The following is a 23,807-nucleotide window of genomic DNA, read 5'->3' on the forward strand; positions in this document are numbered from 1 at the left end:
ATAATGCCTACAGGAAAATTAAAGTGACCTTTGGAGAAAAGAGAGCCACTTGTATGAATATCAAGAGCTCAGATGGAAACCCAGGTTTAAGAAAGAGGGGAAAGCTGAAAGGTGGAAGGAGCATATAGAGGGTCTATACAAGGGCGGAGTACTTGAGGACAATATTATGGAAATGGAAGAGGATGTAGATGAAGATGAAATGGGAGATACGATACTGCGTGAAGAGTTTGACAGTGCATTGAAAGACCTGAGTTGAAACAAGGCCCCGGAAGTAGACAACATTCCATTAGAACTACTGACGGACTTGGGAGAGCCAGTCATGACAAAACTCTACCATCTGGTGAGCAAGATGTATGAGGCAGGGCGAAATACCCTCAGAATTCAAGAAGAATATAATAATTCGAATCCCAAAGAAAGCAGGTGTTGACAGATGTGAAAATTACCGAACCATCAGTTTAATAAGTCACAGCTGCAAAATACTAACGCGAATTCTTTACAGACAAATGGAAAAACTAGTAGAAGCCGATCTCGGTGAAGATCAGTTTGGATTCCGAAGAAATGTTGGAACATGTGAGGCAATACTGACCTTACGACTTACCTTAGAAGAAAGATTAAGGAAAGGCAAACCTACATTACTAGCATTTGTAGACTTAGAGAAAGCTTTTGACAATGTTGTCTGGAATAATCTCTTTCAAATTCTAAAGGTAGCAGGGGTAAAATACAGGGAGCGAAAGGCTATTTTCAATTTGTACAGAAACCAGATGGCAATTATAAGAGTCGAGGGCCATGAAAGGGAAGCAGTGGTTGGGAAGGGAGTGAGACAGGGTTGTAGCCTGTCCCCGATGTTATTCAATCTGTATATTGAGCAAGCAGTAAAGGAAACAAAAGAAAAATTTGGAGTAGGTATTAAAATCCATGGAGAAGAAATAAAAACGTTGAGGTTCACCTATGACATTGTAATTCTGTCACAGACAGCAAAGGACTTGGAAGAGCAGTTGAAAGGGATGGACAGTATCTTGAAAGGAGGATATAAGATGAACATCAACAAAAGCAAAACGAGGATAATGGAATGTAGTCGAATTAAGTCTGGTGATTCTGAGGGAATTAGATTAGGAAATGAGACACTTGAAGTAGTAAAGAAGAGTTGCTATTTGGGGAGCAAAATAACTGATGATGGTGAAGTAGAGAGGATATCAAATGTAGACTGGCAATTGCAAGGAAAGCGTTTCTGAAGAAGAGAAATTTGTTAACATCGAGTATAGATTTCAGTGTCAGGAAGTCGTTTCCGAAAGTATTTGTATGGAGTGTAGCCATGTATGGAAGTGAAACGTGGACAATAAATAGTTTGGATAAGAAGAGAATAGAAGCTTTTGAAATTTGGTGTTACAGAAGATATTGAAGATTAGGTGGGTAGATCACGTAACTAATGAGGAGGTATTGAATGGGATTGGGGGAAGAGAAGTTTGTGGCACAACTTGACTAGAAGAAGGGATCGTTTGGTAGGACTTGTCGTGAGGCATCAAGGGATCACAAATTTAGCATTGTTGGGCAGCGTGGAGGGTAAATACGTAGAGGGAGACCAAGAGATGAATACACTAAGTAGATTCAGAAGGATGTGGGTTGCAGTAGGTACTGGGAGATGAAGGAGATTGCACAGGATAGATTAGCATGGAGAGCTGCATCGAACCAGTCTCAGGACTGAAGACCACAACAACAACATTTGTTATGTAGGGTAGTCATAAATACCATCCTGTACTATGATCTACACACATTGGTGACCCCACCTTAGTTGTGAAATGCACAGTTTTAGGAGTTATTGCCGTTTTTCACCGTGACTATGTGTCTGCCACACAACACCAGCACACCATTTCTGGACTGCAGTGACGAAAGTACTACAGTGCACAATGTGAACCTCAGTGTGCACAAAAAATATTGAAAACTGAGTGTGCTGACGTTTGAAGACTCACCCCTACCGACATCATCGAACCTCAGCACGTCAATGTTGCCTACAACTGAGGAATCCATTCTCACACCCTGAGTGCAGCCCCACTTTTAATATTGTTAAGGGTGTACTATGATCCCAGAGTGGTTGTAGGATTATTTTCACATTATTTGTACTTTCCGCATTTCGTATGCAATATGAACATACTGTCCTGCAACAACCATTCATGTGGCACAAACAATTGCCAACTATGTTGACTCACACTATGGACCTGCTTTTAGATTTGGAGGGGATAGTGCCTTTGTGGGCAATGTTTCCATTCAAAACCTAGTGCAACATACATATGACACAAATTGCATGCCTCCTGCATCTTCCTTGCAACGAAATGCAAACACGCAGTCATTTACTGTTTCACCACAACCAACAGGGCTTCATGCACAATCAGTAGCTACCTTGCCAGCTGCAAGAGACAATGTTTACTCTACCAACAAGCAGATGAAGCAGAAGTCATCAGTGATGGCATACTGTTACCATCTCAAACAAATGAGTATGATGCAGTGAATTCAGACTCCAGCAGTGCCTCTCATGTACCTCAGAGCAACAAGTACAGGAGGCTACATGTGATCAAAAGCTGCATGTCAACACTCCATGACATCTCTGGTGACATCTCCATGCAACTATTGACTGTACCCTCACGTCAGACATCGTGCTATGGACACTATGGATGCCTAAACTACTGATGGAACTACAACTAGCAATGATTACACATGAATCTGAACCTCTCTGCAAATGACTCATACTAGCCAACTGTATGTTCTCCATCATCATTGATTCATAAACAACTAGAATAATGACACCGCAGGCAGCACAAGGGCATTATTTTCTTCAATGTCAACCACTGCCAGCTCAGCCAACTTGATGCAACCTGAACATGATGGCTCACCTCATCTTCTGGCACCACCACACGGCAGCAAGTGTGTCCCACCCCCACTATGGGAAGAGAAAACACCTGGTGATGCAGCCTCTTCATGACTGTTATTCTGCTCGTTTCATACTACCTACAGGCAGTCAGCTCAAAAATTTCTGAATACATATGAGTTCTCAAACACCGTCAGTGAGCTGAAATAGGCACTTCAACCGACTCACAACAACACCTTCACTTATTGCATGAGCTTACATCACTGATACAGTGCCAGTGGACAGATGCCTCATCATTCAAGACCTAACTGCAAACCAATTCTTCCTTGTTGATAGGAGCTCTGGTTGTTCCCTGCACTATGACAGCAAACCTGCTTTTGAGCTGTTGCCAATTATTAGTCTACACTTGGCAGATGACTTGAAAATCTTCATCCATGGCACCACCATTTAGCTTACACCAGATTTACAATGTACCTCAAGATTTTATGTCTTGGGTGTGCATGAGCCTATTATCAGCATGGACTTCCTTCACCACCATAAACTTTTGCCCACCGTAGTGCACACTGCACTAATGCACCACACTACTGGGGCTTGTGTTCAAGGACTATTCTCTAAGACTATGCCCACTATATCTCATTAGGTGACTACATACACTAACCACAAGCCACTGGTTGATGCCATTACAAATCCCTCTCACAATGCCAGGCCTCAGCTGTGTAGACTCTTATATTTCATCATGCAGTATAGTACTGGTTTGCATCACATTCATGGTGCAGATAACATTGTTACTGATTATCTGTCCTGAATCTGTATGGTCTCCCTGCAGTGCAATTATGAACTCATGGCAGCTGGGCAAGCGAAAGACTTCATGATCATGGATGTTCTTCACAATATTGCTTCAAACCTGCAGATGGAACACTGCACTCTGCCCACCAGTTATACAACACTGTTGTGGAATGTTTCTCAGGATAGACCACAGCTCGTAATTTGCTCACCATGCACCACAAAATGTTTGACAGGCTACAGAGTCTTAGGCACTGGGGCATTGAAATTTGGATATGTATTGTATAAGGACCAAGGGAAGCACTATGGAGTGGGCATCCAAGGGGAGTTATTTGAAATTAAAACAGGAAACTTAGATAGGTATACAGTTTTCTATATTTTGTGTACAGCATACAAGAGGTGCACATAGGGAATGTGAATACATCATCAGCTGCTTGGAGGAGCTAAATGGAGCAAAGTTACAGGAAGAAAGGAAGATTGCATGTTGTCATTTGGAGGCTGAAGGCAGAAAGAGACAGGTTCAGAATCCATACTCTGTCTGCAGTCTCTGGAGACACATGAGACATTCTTCTCACATTTTCTGTTGATAGCCTGCTGCAGGTAAGACTTGGAAACCGTACCTTGTCATCAGTTTCCAATTCAAGAACTGCATTTGGCCTGCAACATATACCATTTCTGGATGGGATCAGTTCCACAAACATATGCAATGTCTGAGCTGGGAAAGATAAAAATTTTACAGCTCAAAATTACCATTAAATGTTCCCTAATTCCATCAAGAAGATAGCTACCCGTACAGTATTATCAAATACACCCTCACATAGGTGAATGATTCCAGTGTAGACTTATTTACATGACCTATGTACTATGAAATGTTTTTAAAATTAAAAAATCTTCAGCTGTGAGTCATAACTCGAGCTGCTACCTCTCTCTGCATTTGTTTATACATAAATAAACAATACGGTAATGTTGCTTTTGGTAACAATCATCTTACGTATTATTTATTGTTTTTGCTTCTGGCAATGACATTTGACTAAATGTTAGAAAATTAATGAAAAATACATTGGGATGACAGTAACATACTTTCTACATGGATATGGTACTGCTTAAATGCAACAAACATTTATGGCAACCTCTTGATTCTGTTAATCTGGATTTACAGTTTGTGTGGGTTGAAAATTGACTCTGCTGCAATTCTATAGTTATAGTAGCAAGATTTTACAAGTGCCTGCTTTTGAGTATGAACTCAAATAATCAGAACAGACTGTGCTTACCTTCTGTGGTTACAAGAAATAATCTTAAAAAGCATTGACCTCCTATAAGTAGCATAACAGTATTTACAAGTGCCTGCTTTTGAGTATGAACTCAAATAATCAGAACAGACTGTGCTTACCTTCTGTGGTTACAAGAAATAATCTGAAAAATCATTGACCTCCTATAAGTAGCATAACGGACTCTGGCTACCCTATCCTCTCACAAAAGGTTTAATTTGGACTTAAAGTTAATTTGGTGGAATTACAGTGTGAGCACTTAGAAATCTTAAAATTCCATATAAGTTCTAGTTTCCTTTATTATTTTCAATTTCTCTTATTGATCTATACAATTTCAGACAATTTTCTAATTTTTAATGTTTTTCTATTTATTAAATTCAAAAATTCAATATTTTATAATTATATAAATTGCATTGTATCACTTTCACCTTGTATCTCAGACATATATGTTGTAACAATCACCATAAAGAAAGAAAAAGCATGAGAAGGTACATCCAGAATGAGTATATTTAATGTTCCTGAAGGACAATACTTCACAACAGATACAGAGTATGGCCTAGGCATGTGACAAGACAGGTACAGTACAGTTCTAGTTAGAGTAGTAAATATCACGCTGAGTGAGAGCAGACTGAGGGCAGTCAACATGCAATGATTGCATACATAGATGGTGTGTCGCAGGTGGTACTGAGAGATGCCTGCGTAGCCATCATCATGAACAGTTGCTCAGCCACAGTTTCTCCCCCTGGCAGCCATGTTTCACAATAGTAGATGCAGAGTGACTGTGGCATTATATGTGCCAGTTGCGTGATGTGAGAGACATTGGCTGGTGCCTGATGTATAGTTGCTAGCCAATTGAATTACCACATTCCTTCTTCCATGTGGAAGTGGCTAACTTTGTCTCGTAAGTTGAGCCCTACCTAGCCGGGTGCATAGGCAGTGCTCTGAACCAGGCCAATTTCTTCAGAAGCATGGACGCCCCCTCTGGTTTTCCCAGCTCCCAGTCAGTGCAGACATGAAAAGAGGGAGATGAGGCAGTGGGTGGCATTGGTAAACATGGCTGAGAACTAGAGGGCAGCAACAGCTCAAAAGCAGAAGGGAAGATATCTAAGGGTCAGGTGGAAGAGAAACAAAGGGTGGCGTCACTGTGATGTGTACCCATTGAAGGGCCTGCAGCCAGCAGCGAATGTATCCCTCAATACAGGTGAGCTGATTTTGATGGCATATCATCGTCTGGCCCCCTGTGGCTGAAATGAACACACAGTGTCCCCACTGCCACCGAATGGCTGCTGATGACTGCCAGAAGCCACTTCTCTTGGCATCCAAAGACTCATGCCCACACAAAGGTAGCTGTGTGGAGATCCACTGTGGACAGCCCCAAGGCATTAGCAACAAGAAATGGAGGAGGTTGTGGAGCTAACAGCCATGGAAAAGTTACACCATATTCTTCCTCCCTATCAGCATCAATCTGTACGGACTTAGAAAAAATGTTGGCAACTCATCTGTCAGCCATTATTTCTTCATCTGTAGGAGCGTCGGACATTATTTCTTCACCTGTGTTTTAGAAGCTGCACAAGTCTTTTGGCCTTGCCATTTGATTGGCGTTGGGAAGGCAGAGAAAGGCAGGTGTTGAATGCAGAATGTGTCAGAACTAGATGAAAATCTGGGAGTGAAATTGTGTTCACTGTCCAACTCCGGCACGAGAGGAAGACTTTCAGTACCAAAAATTCTGCTGAGTGCTGTGACTGTAGCCCCTGCACGCATGGACCAACAGTTGACCATGTATGGAAAGTTGGAGTCCCGGCTGAGGACAGTCAACCAGGTAGTATCCAGGTAGACCCACGAAGTTGACATGAACCCACACACTGAGCATGAGGGCATTGGACAGGGTGAGAATGTTTAGTGGGAAGCCCCTTGTTCTTGTGGACAAGGTGACTGACCTTTCAATCTATGTCCAGCCAGTACACATGGCACTGAGCTAGCAGTTTAGTTTGCAAGATGCTCCAGCATCCTTGGTACAACAGCTGTAAGATTGATGGGCACAGAGGTTCCAGTGGGCCTATCCAGGGAGACCACTGTTTCTTGGTTAGCAGAATAACTCCATCCAGCAGTATTAATCAGTGATGAAGGTGGAAGTAATGCTGCAATGGGTTGGAGCCCCAAATGGGAATGCGATCCAGCCAGCCATGTTGTACGTGTCACTATACCGCCTATAAGATGGAGTCCTTGGCCATGGCCAAACCCACATGAGCCCCTGTGATGAGAAAAGCATCCACTGCCTGTTGAGCCTGTTTGTCCAACTGGAAGCACAAGATCTCATCTTCATCAAATTCTGGGTCAGGGGTCATTGGGAAATAAGTCAGGATGTCCACACTGGCATGTTGAATGGTATTTCATAATTGTACCTGCAGAGAAAGAGTGCTCAATGCTGGAGTTGGAGGGCAGGCCTCTTCGGTAGCTTTGCTGCAGGACCAAAGAGGGAGATCAACAACTTGTGATCTGTAATGAGGTGAAAATTTATTCCATGGACCTGGCCATTGGTGGGGAGGCCTGCGTGCCTCAGCGATACAGATGGCTGTACTGTAGGTGCAACCATAATGGAGGGGTATCTGTTGAGAGGCCAGACAAACGTGTGGTTCCTGACAAGGGGCAGCAGCCTTTTCAGTAGTTGCAGGGGCAACAGTCTGGATGATTGACTGATCTGGCCTTGTAACACTAACCAAAACAGCCTTGCTGTGGTGGTACTGCGAACAGCTGAAAGCAAGGGGAAACTACAGCCGTAATTTTTCCAGAGGGCATGCAGCTTTACTGTATGGTTAAATGATGATGGCGTCCTCTTGGGTAAAATATTCCGGAAGTAAAATAGTCCCCCATTCGGGTCTTCCAGCATGGACTACTCAAGAGGACGTCGTTATTAGGAGAAAGAAAACTGGCGTTCTATGGATCGAAACGTGGAATGTCAGATCCCTTAATCGGGCAGGTAGGTTAGAAAATTTAAAAAGGGAAAATGGATAGGTTAAAGTTAGATGTAGTGGGAATTAGTGAAGTTTGGTGGCAGGAGGAGCAAGCTTTTTGGTAAGGTGAGTACAGGGTTATAAATACAAAATCAAATAGGGGTAATGCAGGAGTAGGTTTAATAATGAATAAAAAATAGGAATGCGGGTAAACTACTACCAACAGCATAGTGAACGCATTATCGTGGACAAGATAGACACAAAGCCCATGCCTACTACACTAGTACAAGTTTATATGCCAACTAGCTCTGCAGATGATGATGAAATTGATGAAATGTATGATGAGATAAAAGAAATTATTCAGGTAGTGAAGGGAGACGAAACTTTAATAGTCATAGGTGCCTGGAATTCGAGAGTAGGAAAAGGGAGAGAAGGAAACATAGTGGGTGAATATGGATTGGGGGAGAGAAATGAAAGAGGAAGCCGTCTGGTAGAATTTTGCTAATTATGCAAGATGGCGGCAAGTAGTAGTGAAACGGTTTTTAGCTCGTGTAAAAACACTTCTTTAGACGATAAAAAGTGTAGAAAGTGCGCAAAAATGTTGAAAACTGGAATCACATGCAGGGAATGCAACAATTCGTTTCATTTTCGATGTGCTAAAATTGACTCATCAGTGAAAGAAAACAACGAATTTACGACAAGCTGGAACTGCATTCAGTGCTGCCTTAAAAACTCAGGTAAAATTACAAATGCAAAAAGTTGTGACTGTAAGTGCGAATTCTCAGCATTTGTTGAAGATTTAATACGTGAAATTCAGTGTTTAAAAGCTGAGGTTACATCACTAAATAAAAAGGTGAACGAAATTGATCGGCAGTGCCTGTTGAACGGTAGTAGGCCTAAATCAAAAACAAAGGAATGCTTTCCGACTATTGTAACTCAAAACAGGTATCAGATTCTTGACGAAATACCGATGGCGGAAGTTGCAGCATTAAAATCCGTGCAAACTAAAAACAACCGTTCAAACTGTAAAAAAATTGCCAGTGATAATTTCAAAAAACGCCAAGTCCCAAACTCATGTATTAATGCTAACCTAGTGAGTGAACATAAACAAATAGTTCAATGTAACGACAGTGAAGTCCGTGAAAGAAATGACAGTGTAATCCATGAAAATGTATGCAAGAAACTATTCCAAAACGGCAGTAGAAGCGAGAAGAACCAGAAGTACAAGAAGGGCCGAATTCTTATATATGGGGACAGTCATGGTCGCGAAATAGCTCAAAACATCGTGAATATCCAAGACGATTTTACAACTGTGGCTCACATTCAACCTGGTGCACCTCTTTCTGCTGTGGTGAAGCCGTGTGTGCAAGATAGTGAATCTTTCTCAGCAAATGATTATGTCGTTATCATCGGTGGTACAAATGATGTGGCTAAAAACCAAGCAAATGACGCTATCAGGCACATGAAAATAACACTCGGTAAGTTGACTGACACGAAAGTAATTGTTGTTAACGTTCCACATAGACATGATCTAATGGACCAATCTATTGTGAACTTGGAAGTGCAAAAGACAAATGTTAGGCTTAATACAATATGTAATAAATTTCGCAATGTGTCTTTGGTAAACATCAGTAAACTAGAAAGAAACCTGCACACAACTCATGGTATGCACATGAATAAGAGAGGTAAAAAGTTTGTGAGTAAATTAATTATTAATGAAATCAGACGAAACAATACACAAAGCAGTGTAAATAAGTGCATTGCTATGGAATGGCACAACCCACCCAAACAGGACCTACCACACAAACAGCTACTGCTGACAAGCCAGGGAAACTTGTAAGCCCTGCTGGACAGCCTGCTAGCTCTAAATCTCCCTGTATGATCCAGCAGGAGAAACTCAGCCCTAATATCATACAGCGGAACCCTTGTAGTCTTAAAAACAATCAGCCTGGTAGGGTGACACCCCCATCAAGTGTTCAACAATCCAAACTCACATTCAAATTAATTCAGCAGAACTTTCAAAGTCTTAGCAATAAGCACAATGAGTTGGATACCATTGCAGCAATTGATAACCCAGATGTTTTAGTTATAAGTGGACACTGGTACACAGATGAGCTAATCAGTGTATGTAAGCCACTCTCCATGATCTTTTGCTCTGCCTTCAGTAGAAAAGAGAAACGTGGTGGTGGGGTAGCTATCTTTGCTACCAGCAGTAGTAATTATAGTGTAATAGATGTAAGTGCTTTCAGCATTGAGGGAATAATAGAACTAGCAGCAATTAATTATAAGTGGGGGAAAGAGAACTTAATTATTATAGGCCTATATAGACCTCCATCTGGTAGCCTAGATATTTTCCTTGATGTTCTTAACGACCTGCTTGTTGACATTGACTGTAAACACTGCAGTAAAAATGGCTGGGTTAACATAATACTAACTGGAGATATAAACATTGACCTGTTGTCCAATGACTCTATCTCTAAAAAACTAATGCTAATACTAGCACAGTTTAACTTAACATTTCTGATAAATGAGCCCACTAGAGAGGTCAATAGTATCAAATCATGCATTGACAACATTATAACTAACATGTCCCACTTTACATGCAGTTCATCAGTTCTGAAGCTTGCCATTTCTGACCACCACGCAATACAGGTATTGATAGAAGCTGAAAATCCTCATGTTAATAGAAAAGAGAAACAATATGTAATAAAAAGAATCACCAATGATGACAATGTTAAAGATCTTAACAGTTTGCTGAAAAGCTTACAATGGGGTGAAAAAAACAGCATTACTTTCAGTGAATTTGCATCTGATTTTTATTATTGCTTCAGTATTTCATGCCCAGAAATGACCTTTACAGTAAATGACTGCAAAAAGAGACAAAAAAAATAACTGGATAAATCATGAAGTAAAAACAGCAAGAGAGAAACTTAGACTTTTCCAATATGTAATGGTAAATAATAACAATAATAATAGACTAAAGGTAGAATTTAAGAACTATCATGATTATTATAAAGATCTGCTGCTAGAAACTAAAAGTAAATATGTAGCCACAATGTTAAGGAACTCTACTAACACTGGACTAGCTGTTTGGAAAGTAATAAATAGCTTTAGGGATTGTAAGGACAGATCTACTAGTGATTTTACTATAAACCATAAAGGGCATATCATGAAACTTCAATGTCAGATTGCAAATGTTTTTAATGAGTACTTTTCTTCTGTTGGAAAATCTGTCAATGACCATTTTAAGAATCTTCAGTATAGATATAAGGGCATTCCAATCAAACAAAGCATATACTTGGCCCCAACCAATAGCAAGGAAATCCAAACCATAGTAAGGTCATTAAAAAATACAAAATCAGCAGGCTATGATGGATTGTCTATCAGTACACTGAAAAGATGCATAGACAACATATCTGATGCCATGGCCACAGCAGTAAATGATGTAATTGCATCAGGTTGTTTCCCAGATAGTCTAAAGATAGCACAAGTAACCCCGATTTACAAGAAAGGTGATAAATCAAAAATTGAGAACTACCGTCCCATCTCAATCCTACCTGCATTTTCTAAGGTAGTTGAGAAAGTTATTTATACTAGATTAATGACATTCCTGAGTCAACACAATTTAATATTTGAAAATCAGAATGGCTTTATGAAAAACAAGTCAACTTCAGTAGCCGCAGCACAATTAATAGACAAAATAATAACTGCCATAGAGAATAAGGAGTATGTAACTGGAGTGTTCCTTGATCTAGAAAAAGCTTTTGATTGTGTCAACATCACCATATTACTTGACAAGCTATGTAACCTGGGTATTAGAGGAACTGGCTATGATCTAATAAAATCCTATATGTGCAATAGAAAACAATTTGTCTTGCTTAAAACAAAAAGTGGGTCTTTCACATCTAAAATTACTGATATCAAATATGGAGTACCTCAAGGTTCTGTCTTGGGACCCCTTCTTTTCTTAATTTATGTTAATGACATACAGTATTGTTCCCCTAACTGTAAAAAAATATTGTATGCAGATGATACACCAATTGTGTATAGACACGAAGACTATGACAGTCTGGAGGTGCTGTGCAACAGTGTAACTAATGAAATAGCGAAGTATTTTAATGAAAGCCATCTAAATGTAAGTGCTTCAAAGACTGCAATGATGGAATTTAACACAAGGAAACAAATAGAATTTGGTATGAAATTATCCATAGGAAATGACATTGTGAAAAAAGAAAAATGGACAAAGTTCTTGGGAATTACAATCCAGGACAGCCTCAAATGGGACATGCATATCGATTCCTTAGCCTGTAAGCTGTCGAAGAATGTATTTGCTATAAATATGATGAGAAAATATTGTAAGGATATAGGTGTAGTAAAAACTGCTTATCATGCACTATTCTCATCAAATTTAAACTATGCTGTAGAAATATGGGGTGCAACAACTCAAGCCAACCTAAGCACATTATTAATACTACAGAAAAAAGTTATCAGAATTATTTGTGGTGCCAAACCCAGAGAATCATGTCGAAATCTGTTCCCAAAATTAGGAGTGCTTACCATTATAGGTTTATACATATTGAAAGTTATATTGCTCGTTAAAACAATAAATCCAAATTTCAACTGTGACCTGCACCAGTACGATACAAGGCAAAAGTTCAGATACCATGTAAATAGCCACAGAACAGCTTTATATGAAAAAAATGCACTTTATGCTGGGCTGAAGCTAGCTAATGCCCTACCAAAAAGTTTCACAACCCTTCCTAGTAACAAATTAAAAGATCAGCTAAAAAAAATTATAATTGAAAACCCCTTTTTATTCCTTAGACGAGTACTATATCTATATGAAAAGTGCTTCATAAGTATGTCAAGCTCATAGTTTAAAGTAACTTACAACTAATACGATGTTGATAACAACAATATTTGTAATATTGTGATTGTATACTACCAAATGTAAAATGCATCAAATGTAAAATTTATTAATACAAACAAACCATTAGTTTTTAAATTTATAAACTGACGTATTCAGAAGAATAATCTATATGATGTCCTGAAACTGTATTATTTCTAGGGATTGTATTTGATTATTCGATGTTGAATAAATATTATTATTATTATTATATTATTTATTCTTATTAATCATAGCTAACACTTGGTTCAAGAATCATAAAAGAAGGTTGTATACATGGAAGAATCCTGGAGATACTACCAGGTTTCAGATAGATTATATAATGGTAAGACAGAGATTTAGGAACTAGGTTTTAAATTGTAAGACATTTCCAGGGGCAGATGTGGACTCTGACCACAATCTATTGGTTATGAATTATAGATTAAAACTGAAGAAACTGCAAAAATGTGGATATTTAAGGAGATGGGACCTGGATAAACTGAAAGAACCAGAGGTTGTACAGAGTTTCAGGGAGAGCATAAGGGAATAATTGACAGGAATGGGGGAAAGAAATACAGTAGAAGACGAATGGGTGGCTCTGAGGGATGAAGTAGTGAAGGCAGCAGAGGATCAAGTAGGTAAAAAGACGAGGGCTTGTAGAATACCTTGGGTAACAGAAGATATATTGAATTTACTTGATGAAAGGAGAAAATATAAAAATGCAATAAATGAAGCAGGCAAAAAGGAATACAAATGTCTCAAAAATGAGATTGACAGGAAGTGCAAAATGGCTAAGCAGGGATGGCTAGAGGACAAATGTAAGGATGTAGAGGCTTATCTCACTAGGGGTAAGATAGATAATGCCTACAGGAAAATTAAAGTGACCTTTGGAGAAAAGAGAGCCACTTGTATGAATATCAAGAGCTCAGATGGAAACCCAGTTTTAAGAAAGAGGGGAAAGCTGAAAGGTGGAAGGAGCATATAGAGGGTCTATACAAGGGCGGAGTACTTGAGGACAATATTATGGAAATGGAAGAGGATGTAGATGAAGATGAAATGGGAGATACGATACTGCGTGAAGAGTTTGACAGTGCACTGAAAGACCTGAGTCGAAACAAGGCCCCAGGAGTAGACAACATTCCATTGGAACTACTGACGGCCTTGGGAGAGCCAGTCATGACAAAACTCTACCATCTGGTGAGCAAGATGTATGAGGCAGGACGAAATACCCTCAGACTTCAAGAAGAATATAATAATTCCAATCCCAAAGAAAGCAGGTGTTGACAGATGTGTAAATTAACGAACTATCAGTTTAATAAGTCACAGCTGCAAAATACTAATGCGAATTCTTTACAGACAAATGGAAAAACTAGTAGAAGCCGATCTCGGTGAAGATCAGTTTGGATTCCGAAGAAATGTTGGAACATGTGAGGCGATACTGACCCTACGACTTATCTTAGAAAATAGATTAAGAAAAGGCAAACCTACATTTCTAGCATTTGTAGATTTAGAGAAAGCTTTTGACAATGATGACTGGAATACTGTCATTCAAATTCTAAAGATAGCAGGGGTAAAATACAGGGAGCGAAAGGCTATTTTCAATTTGTACAGAAACCAGATGGCAATTATAAGAGTCGAGGGCCATGAAAGGGAAGCAGTGGTTGGGAAGGGAGTGAGACAGGGTTGTAGCCTGTCCCCGATGTTATTCAATCTGTATATTGAGCAAGCAGTAAAGGAAACAAAAGAAAAATTTGGAGTAGGTATTAAAATCCATGGAGAAGAAATAAAAACGTTGAGGTTCACCTATGACATTGTAATTCTGTCACAGACAGCAAAGGACTTGGAAGAGCAGTTGAAAGGGATGGACAGTATCTTGAAAGGAGGATATAAGATGAACATCAACAAAAGCAAAACGAGGATAATGGAATGTAGTCGAATTAAGTCTGGTGATTCTGAGGGAATTAGATTAGGAAATGAGACACTTGAAGTAGTAAAGAAGAGTTGCTATTTGGGGAGCAAAATAACTGATGATGGTGAAGTAGAGAGGATATCAAATGTAGACTGGCAATGGCAAGGAAAACAGAGAACAGAAATTTCTGAAAGTATTTGTATGGAGTGTAGCCATGTATGGAAGTGAAACATGGACAATAAATAGTTTGGACAAGAAGAGAATAGAAGCTTTCGAAATGTGGTGCTACAGAAGAATGCTGAATATTATATGGGTAGATCACATAACTAATGAGGAGGTATTGAATAGAATTGGGGAGAAGAGGAGTTTGTGGCACAACTTGACAAGAAGAATGGACCGGTTGGTAGAACATGTTCTGAGGCATCAAGGGATCACAAATTTAGCACTGCACGGATGCGTGGAGGGTAAAAATCGTAGAGGGAGACCAAGAGATGAATACATTAAGCAGATTCAGAAGGATGTAGGTTGCAGTAAGTACTGGGAGATGAAGAAGCTTGCACAAGATAGAGTAGCATGGAGAACTGCATCAAACCAGTCTCAGGACTGAAGACAACAACAACAAACAGGAATATATGGAATTTATTCAGAAAAAGATGATCATGAGGGCATCTTTCAATTTATGACTCTTCATCTGCAGGTCACTGAGCGTCTTCGATGCAAATGTGATCAGATGTTCAGGCCTGTCTGTGATTGTACTACCCATGTCCTGTTCAGATGCATCCTCTGCCACCACTCAATGTCTGCCTGGGAAAAGATGTGGTGAGACATGCTGCTTCGATGGCTTGAATGCCTGTTCACATGCCTGTGACCATACAAGGGATATTCCCTTCTTCCACAGGTTGTTGAGCAGGTGTGCAATCAACACCACACCCAGGATAAATTTTCTGTAATACATTATTTTTCCCAAGAAGGACTGTAGCTCCTTTAAATTTTTGTGGTGAGGAATTGCGATGATGGCTTCAGCAATTTCTGTGTGGGCTTAATAACTTTGTGAGCAATGATGTGTCCTAACAAGAAAACTTCATCAACTCGATCTCATATTTTCATGAGGAGGGGAAAAAAAAGCACATAAGCCAGATATCAACCATTTCAATCAATATTATGAGAAAATTTGAGCCATTATGCAGATACTATGCAGTACAGCTTTTAAACATTTGCATGCTCATGTTGTTTCTCATGTGTCCCACTTAACTGTTGCCACATAGTGCCTGAACACAAAGTACTCTGCAATGAGGTGACAACAGGGAGACTCCCAAAATTTGAAATGTGAAGTGCTAGACAAGTGGAGGAGGGAATAATAGTATGAAATGCAACACATAGAGTGTAACTCTTACAAGTGCACTCCAGTTTAATTGTGTCAGCATATTTTTAGGATCAAGACGACATTTATTTCGCCACTTAATACAGTGAACACAGAAAGATGGCTGTCAAGCATAGTGCTGGAACTTAAAGACAAGAAGACAAAACCAAAGAGCATTGTCAAAGAACTGTCACTTCACATCAGAGATACCACATATATGTTCAGGGGTACACGAGAGGCATTGCTGGAGTCTGAACTTCACTGCATCATACTTCTTTGTTTGAGATGGTAACAGTATGACATCACTGATGACTTCTACTTCACCTTCTAGATGGTAGAGTAAGCTGACGTATCTAGCACTGTCATCGACGAGTCCTGTTGCCTTAAAAATATTGTCAGTCATCACGAACCACAAGGAGGGGTTGGCAACATCAAAAGGTGACAATTTGAGGTGAGTAATAAGCTTTGGACATGAAGCAAAGGCCGAATTTCAAGCATTGTCTCTTGAGCAGGCAAGGTAGCTACTGATTGTGCATGAAGCCCTGTTGGTTGTGGTGAAACAGTAAATGACTGGGTGTTTGTATTTCATTACAAGGAATATGCAGGAGGCATGCAATTTGTGTCATACGTATGTTGCACTAGGTTTTGAATGAAAACATTGCCTACGAAGGCACTATCCCCTCCAAATCTAAAAGCATGTCCATAGTGTGAGGCAACATGGCTAGCAATTGTTTGTGCCACATGAATGGTTGTTGCAGGGCAGTATGCAAATGTTCATATTGCATACACAACGCAGAAAGTACAAATGATGTGAAAATGTTCCTACAACCACTCTGGAATCATAGTACACCCTTGACAATATTAATAGTGGAGCTGTACTCAGGGTGTGAGAATGGATTGAGAGTTGATGTACTGAGGTTTGATGATGTCAGTAGGGATGAGTCTTGAAACGTTAGCACACTCAGTTTTCAACATTTTTTTTTTTGTACATTGAGGTTCACATTGTGCACTGTAGTACTTTCGTCACTGCAGTCTAGAAATTGTGTGCTGGTCAGGGTGTTGTGTGGCAGACACATTGTCATGGTGAAAAATGGCAACAACTCCAAAAACTGTACATTTCACGACTGAGGTGATGTCACCAATGTGTGTAGATCATAGTACAGGATGATATTTATGACTATCATAAATAACAAATGTGACAGATATATCTTCGAAGCTTTATTAACCAATATCAATATATGCAAACTGCCTTGAAGTAAGACTGAGATCACACTACTCTCCCTCTGCACAGCCCAGAGATCATTCTCTTCTCATGGCAGAGGGGTTGCGTCAAGATCGATACACGCAACATTTATGAAAATGCATCTATAGTAATTAGTTAATGATAATATAGTCTGAAAGATAACACAAAAAGATATGATTGTGTATAGCCACGTATTGTATTATTCTTCCCTATATAATTATTAATTATTGCCCAAAGTAAAATTAATCTTTAGTTTTTAATACTTTTATTTACCATCATAAAAAACACTTGAAAAAAACATAAGTGCAGGCATTTGAATCCAAGCTGTCCTGGTCGATAAGCAATTGCTCCAATCATGTGTCAGCTCTCCAATTAAAAGTAGTAGAGTGCACAATCATGAAGACTGTTGACCTGGATTTTGTCAAAAACTAAGGCCTGAATGGGCTCATTTAGTGAGACTAAGTTGTTAATCTGTCTTGTATTCTGCTACATTGAATGACAGCCTTAATGCATTGAGTTGTGCCTGTCATTGCACCATTCATAGTCATGATAGTACTCAGTTTAAGATCAGATAATTGAATAACCTTTTGCTTTTAGTCCAGGCATTTTATCCATGAGCCATGTTTCACTGCTTACTGGCTATTCATGACCACTTCATGCTCTTCTGGAGGAAGGGAGTTTGACACCAATGGAGGCTCTGTGACAAAGCAAACTGGGATATTTTTATTTCCCCTCTTGTTTTAATCTTAGTAGCACTCCTCATTGAACTCTTTTTTGACTAACAAAGCTGGTTTCACGAGCTGCAATCTCTGAATCCAAACAGTTTCATCACATACTATGACTGCTCCTAATAGATATTGGCGATACATTCTGATTATTTATTTATTTATTTATTTATTTATTCCCAAGAGAGTCTAAATTGACTACTGGTGATGATTACAGTTTGGTTGATCTCATTTGTACCTTTTCTACCAGTCTCCTATACATGATGTGCACTATCAGCTATCTCCTTATGTTAAAAATATGGTTCAGACTGTTGTTATTCTGATTTATAACATTTAAATAGCATTTTCGAAAAGTCTCACAAAATATCTGTAATTTTTATGTAATCAAAGCTTAAAAATCATTAAATATTAAGATTTGGTCACATGATTGAAAATGCTCTGTTATTGGCTGACACTCTGGTGACACCACAGACCAGGAGTAAGATGAAGCTTGTTATAGGAGTGTTAGATGAAGTTACGAAGATTTTATGTACTTTTTCTGCAAAAAGTTTAGCTCTTTAGCAATTGAAAATGCAATTACAACTTTTAAGCAACAACAGAAAGTAATTTTGAGAACACCAATGGCGGCAGCCTTGCAAAAGTTGATGCGCTTATGCTCGACCCATTCAGAGTGGCAGTATGTGCAACAACAGACATTATTTTCCCTATTTCCTGCAACATCATTAAACTCGCTCAAAAGTAAGGAATTGTAGAACTTTTGCAAATGGGTCTGTATATTACAAATAGATTGTCGACTGTCAGTCATGAGCTATGATCCAAAGCATAATAAAATTATTTATGGTAAAACTTGGTGGTAATTTGCTCTTTAGATGACATTTAGCAGTGATAGTTTGTTTAGCATGGAACAAGTGATGCAGTGGATAGCACAACTGACTGCAAAGTATGAGGTCATATGTTTTTTTAAAAGTTTTACACAAAATACAAAAATAGAATTAGCAAGAAGGAATTGTAGCAGCTGTTTTGATTGTGGAACTTATTATATATTGATTCACATCAGTCTCAGCCTGAGAAATGGACAACAGAGGATAAATGTATTTACTCACGAAGAAACAAATCACTTTTTTGGAAAGCATTGCTAGCAGTGACGATATCACGATACGCCCACAGTACAACAATGTGCAGGACAATGAGGTTATATGGAGAGACATAAAGCTTGTACAACATGCAGGTGACACAAACATAAGGGGTGTACTGTTTGTGAGTGTAAACTCATGTTAGCGTCTGAAGCAGACTTACCTTCATCTGTATGTAAGATGATGAAACAGCAAAAGTTTAAACAATAAGGATCTTAGCTGGACAGTACAAAGATAAAAACATTGTTTCTAATAAAGTAAAAATTGTGTGGTCATGTTGAGTAGAAAATATCTTTTTGAACGTGATGTGTGTGAACAGTGATTGCAAATGTAAGTGCATGTGAACAGCGAGTGAAACACAATAATGTTCTGTTTCTGACTGATGTGGTGAAATTTTGTAGTTGTGATTTGTTTTTTCATGCCAGATGACTGTCGAGTTGTTTTAAAAATGATTTAAAAGGATCCTTCAGCTTAGATTCAGACTAGCGGTCTACAGAACAATCTTATAAAATTTGACGGTCTATCAACAACTGAGCTACCAAATAACTGAGGTGTAGGTGGGTAAAATGACAATTTTCACTAGAAGTTTAATTTCATTAAATTATGCTGTCCTTCATTGTAACAGTGGGAGAGCATATCTTGGAAGTAAGTTAATGATAATTTCACAGTGCAACAAATTTTTAACTAAGTTACTAAAATTGTGTGTCGATGTGATTTTCCGGTACAGTGCAACCACATTTTATGCATCTTCTCTTTGTCTGGAACACTCAAAAACAACTTTTCTTGAGTTTTTATAAATGTATCTGTACAGTATGGTAATACAAATTGTTTGTAACCCAGTTTCCAAAACATAAATTACAAAACATGACATCACTGTGAATTAGCATTATGACAACAGGAGCAGCAAGCTAGCCAGTGACATCATAGGTGTCACATAACTCAAATGGAACATTTTAGTGTGCTTTCAAATTATTTAGATTTCATTTCCATTTTTATAAAAGAATACCAAAATGCAAGAGGGAAAAAAGCATGTTAGGAGCATAAGGTGATGTAATTAATCACTTAAGAAAATTTCCACAAAATCGTCACATATCCTATTATAACGTTCATCCAGGAATACTTCTAGATATCATGTTCATTCACTACTTTGAAACAACACATTGTTTAATTTTATTTTAGAATTACTTGCTGGATTCCCTTTCAGCAGTAGGTATGTTGCATTGTGAGGTACCTGCTAGTGACAATCAGACACCATACTTCAAGTTCATCGATTGCTGCATTACATTTGTCTTCTATACTTCTACTTGAGTCACCACTTACAACAAACAACACATCATATGCAAATGCTACCAGTCAATTTACATTATATCTGTAATGTAACTTCTGTAGCATGGACTCTAATTCTACATCCCGAAACTGAACAACACACTCATCCCTGTGGACAGTGGTCTTTGTCATTTCCTTTCCTTGACATATTAAAGATACATGTCTCCTGCAGTGATGTTCTCTTGGCAGTTGTGCAGCACTTTTGGGTACTCCTCCCTAAGGCAAGCAAAGAAAGACAGCCACCATAGGTTATCGAAAGTGTCAGTAACATCTGTCATCATTGGTAGAGCATTCTTAGAATAGGTGTCTGTTGCTTGCAAGATTACATTATAACTGCAAATCCTGTTGAGTTGCCTCTTCTAAACCTGCACTGGCAGGGACTTATCCCATGTAGCATTTCATGATCTTGTAAATTTTCACCAAATAGTTTTTCAAATACCTTAGTGGAAACATTCAGAAGGCAAATTGGTCTGAAGGATTTAGATGTCATCGGATCCTAGTCTTACCTATTACTAATAATCACATCATCAGCATTCTACTATGGTACAGAGACCCTTCCTTGTAAGAGAGACTCATACATTTCACACAAACAAGTACCTTATACGTCACATTTGCTTCAGTAGGGATCCCATCTGGTCCTGGAGAGTTTTTCTTTTTCTTTTTGGCTACTTTGAAACTTAAATTAATGAATTCAAAGAAATGTTGTAAACCAGACATGACAGATTTGAAAAAATATGGAAAAAGAGTTATTCATGGCCAACATAGGGATGAACCACTAACTGAACATCCTAGGTATGATGCTGGAGTCAATTTGGAAACAAATTTCAGAATAATCTGCAATGAACTTTGGACACACTGATGAGACAGTTACAAGACAGGTTCACTAATTTGCACTTTCTGTTATGTTTAGAACTTACAAATGTACATTTTTCTCAATATAAATAATGTTTCCTAGAATTTGCATTACAATTACTAAAAGACTGCAATGGACCTTCTTTTTATTTTTCCTTTTTAAGATCAGAGCTAGTGGTTATGCATATTTCAGGAGAAACGCACAATAAAATTGCTGGTAGTTGTTGAGATTTATTAAGTCACATGAACTCCAAACAGTGTACTGAAGAATTGTGTAGCACTGTGGGCTTATTTTGACTATTTCTGCAACCAGTGGCTCAGTTGAGAGAAGCTTTTCGATCCTAAACAATAAACAACTATGTACATAGTTCACAAACTCAAGAATGGTTTACAAACTTAGCTCTATTATCAGTGAAAAAGAATCTCCTGCACCAGCTGACATATGAACCTGGATTCAAAGAATTTATGAAGATTCAGGTTATTACATATAAGGTACTTTCACATACAAAAATGGCCTTTTGTTGCTTTGTAACTGCTTACCTTATTTTTGTACACACCATCAATCTCCATTTAAGCTTCGATTGTTAATGTGCAAAAGGAACCATATTTAATTAGATTACACTCTGACAAGTGTTCAGAAATAACTTTAAGGTTAACATTGGACCGACCTCAAATACCATACTTTTCAAATTCTGACAGCAGTATCTTGCATTTAACCATGTTAAATGCCTTTCACTGGCCAATAAATACTCTCCTATAGGCTTAGTATGCAATTGACACTCTCATAAACTGCAATTATCATTGACCTCTTATTTCTGAATCCAAATTGTTCATTAAACAGAATTTTGTTTTTGTTTACAAAGTCCACAAGTATGTCATACACAATTTTTTCTAATATTTTTAGATGCAAGAGGAAATGGTGATTTCATTATTTCTCCCTTACTCTTTATAAATTGGAATTACTTTAGTTGCTTTCAGTGCATTAAGGAAAGTGTATGCTTGAAGTCAACAGGCACCTATATGTAGAAGTATTTCCACTATGTTTAGAACACTCTTCTTTAAGATTGTTGCAGGGACTCTATCAATTCCTACAGAGTTGGAATTTTTTAATCCTTTTATTGCTTTGCTACATCATCTTGTGTGACAGTGCTAATGTACATTGACTTACAACATGTGCTTATTTTATCATGTTATCTGCAACACCTGTGAAGAAAGTTGTTTTGTTGGTTATATCTACGGAGTTTGTTATATTTTTAATTCCTTGTGATACTATTGCATGATGTGTCATTGTCAAGTAATGCAGCTTGATGAAACTTGGACCATACTTAGAAAGAAGTGCTACACTCTGGTACAGAAGGTAACTGAAAAGATATGCAATGTGACCAACAGATATCACACTTTTATTCACTGACAATAATTACACTGATGTCACTGCCATTTATGGTCATCTCCTGGATGTTACAAAAGGTGAGATGAGATGTGGTTCTTATTAGGATGTGTGATCAGCTGGATGACAATGGTTACTCTACAACATTTTTCTGTACTGGACACAAGGGCGATAAGCAGTTCTTGTAGTACAGCATTTCATTCATCCACCAGCGTGGTTGAGAACTGTTGCACTATTGGTGCATGTTGACCTGCTGCAATACCTGTCCCAATGCATCAACACATGCTCAGTGAGATTTAAGTTGGGGTAACAGACAGACCAGTTCATTTGCCAAATATCCTCTTGTTCCAAGAGCTCTTCCACCTGTGCTGTTCAATGTGGTTGCTCAATGTCATCCATACAAATGGAATTACGGCTGAATGCAACCCTGAAAAGTTGTGTATGAGGAAAGAGTAGAATGTCACAATAACATAACACCAGGACCACCAAAATGATCATGTCTGACAAAGTTCCTGGGTGTATTATGTGTTTCCACCTCTCACAATATGATGGTATGTTCTCGACTTAAATCCTATATCGCATGTGTAAGATGCACTGGGGAGATATTATTGCAGCATGTCCGCATCCACAACAACCATCCAGCAGTTGTCATCTGTGCTGGTTTAGGAATGGAATGCACTAGCACAGAAGCTTCTTACCAATGTGGAGGCCAGCATGGGAAAATACTGCAGAGCATTCCTATGGCAACTGTTGCATTGTGATCTAAAAAATAGAATTAGGCACTCTGTTAGATCAAGAAAGAAACAACATACAGATGGAGATATACTCAGTAACTTCTCTACAGCATTATAGGGAGGTGTCACTCTGTCAGTGTAAAGAAATCAAATAATTGTACTCAGTGAGAAATTCAATGTATTTATTTTTCAAGAAATATAACAGATTACTTAGACCTATTTCTTGAATATTTCTCATATTCTTCCGATGCTACTGATGATGAATCACCAGTTGCAAAATCTTCTACTTGAGACAGTTCCTTCAAACTTCCCTACAAACAATAAAAAAGTTATTTAGGAATTGATGATTCAGGCAATGTATTTTAATAACAGTGAAAATTTCACATAATGC

General features: G+C 38.6%; 2 protein-coding genes across 5 annotated transcripts in view; one reads left to right on the forward strand and one right to left on the reverse strand.

Moving 5' to 3' along the window:
• Positions 1-8,388: 8,388 nt before the first annotated feature.
• The window catches only part of LOC126335369 (uncharacterized), a 126,624-nt gene continuing 111,205 nt past the window's right edge, over positions 8,389-23,807 (forward strand). For all 3 annotated transcript variants that reach the window (XM_049998575.1, XM_049998574.1, XM_049998576.1), the window contains exon 1: positions 8,389-9,340. In XM_049998575.1, the coding sequence (XP_049854532.1) occupies positions 8,461-9,340 (880 nt within the window). In that variant the 5' untranslated portion in view covers positions 8,389-8,460. The remainder of the gene's footprint in view (positions 9,341-23,807) is intronic.
• Positions 23,578-23,807, reverse strand: part of LOC126335371 (CBY1-interacting BAR domain-containing protein 1) — a 219,290-nt gene continuing 219,060 nt past the window's right edge. For both annotated transcript variants that reach the window (XM_049998578.1, XM_049998577.1), the window contains one exon: positions 23,578-23,727. In XM_049998578.1, the coding sequence (XP_049854535.1) occupies positions 23,623-23,727 (105 nt within the window). In that variant the 3' untranslated portion in view covers positions 23,578-23,622. The remainder of the gene's footprint in view (positions 23,728-23,807) is intronic.

This window comes from Schistocerca gregaria, chromosome 2 (assembly GCF_023897955.1).
Source record: "Schistocerca gregaria isolate iqSchGreg1 chromosome 2, iqSchGreg1.2, whole genome shotgun sequence".
Taxonomy (NCBI): domain Eukaryota; kingdom Metazoa; phylum Arthropoda; class Insecta; order Orthoptera; family Acrididae; genus Schistocerca; species Schistocerca gregaria.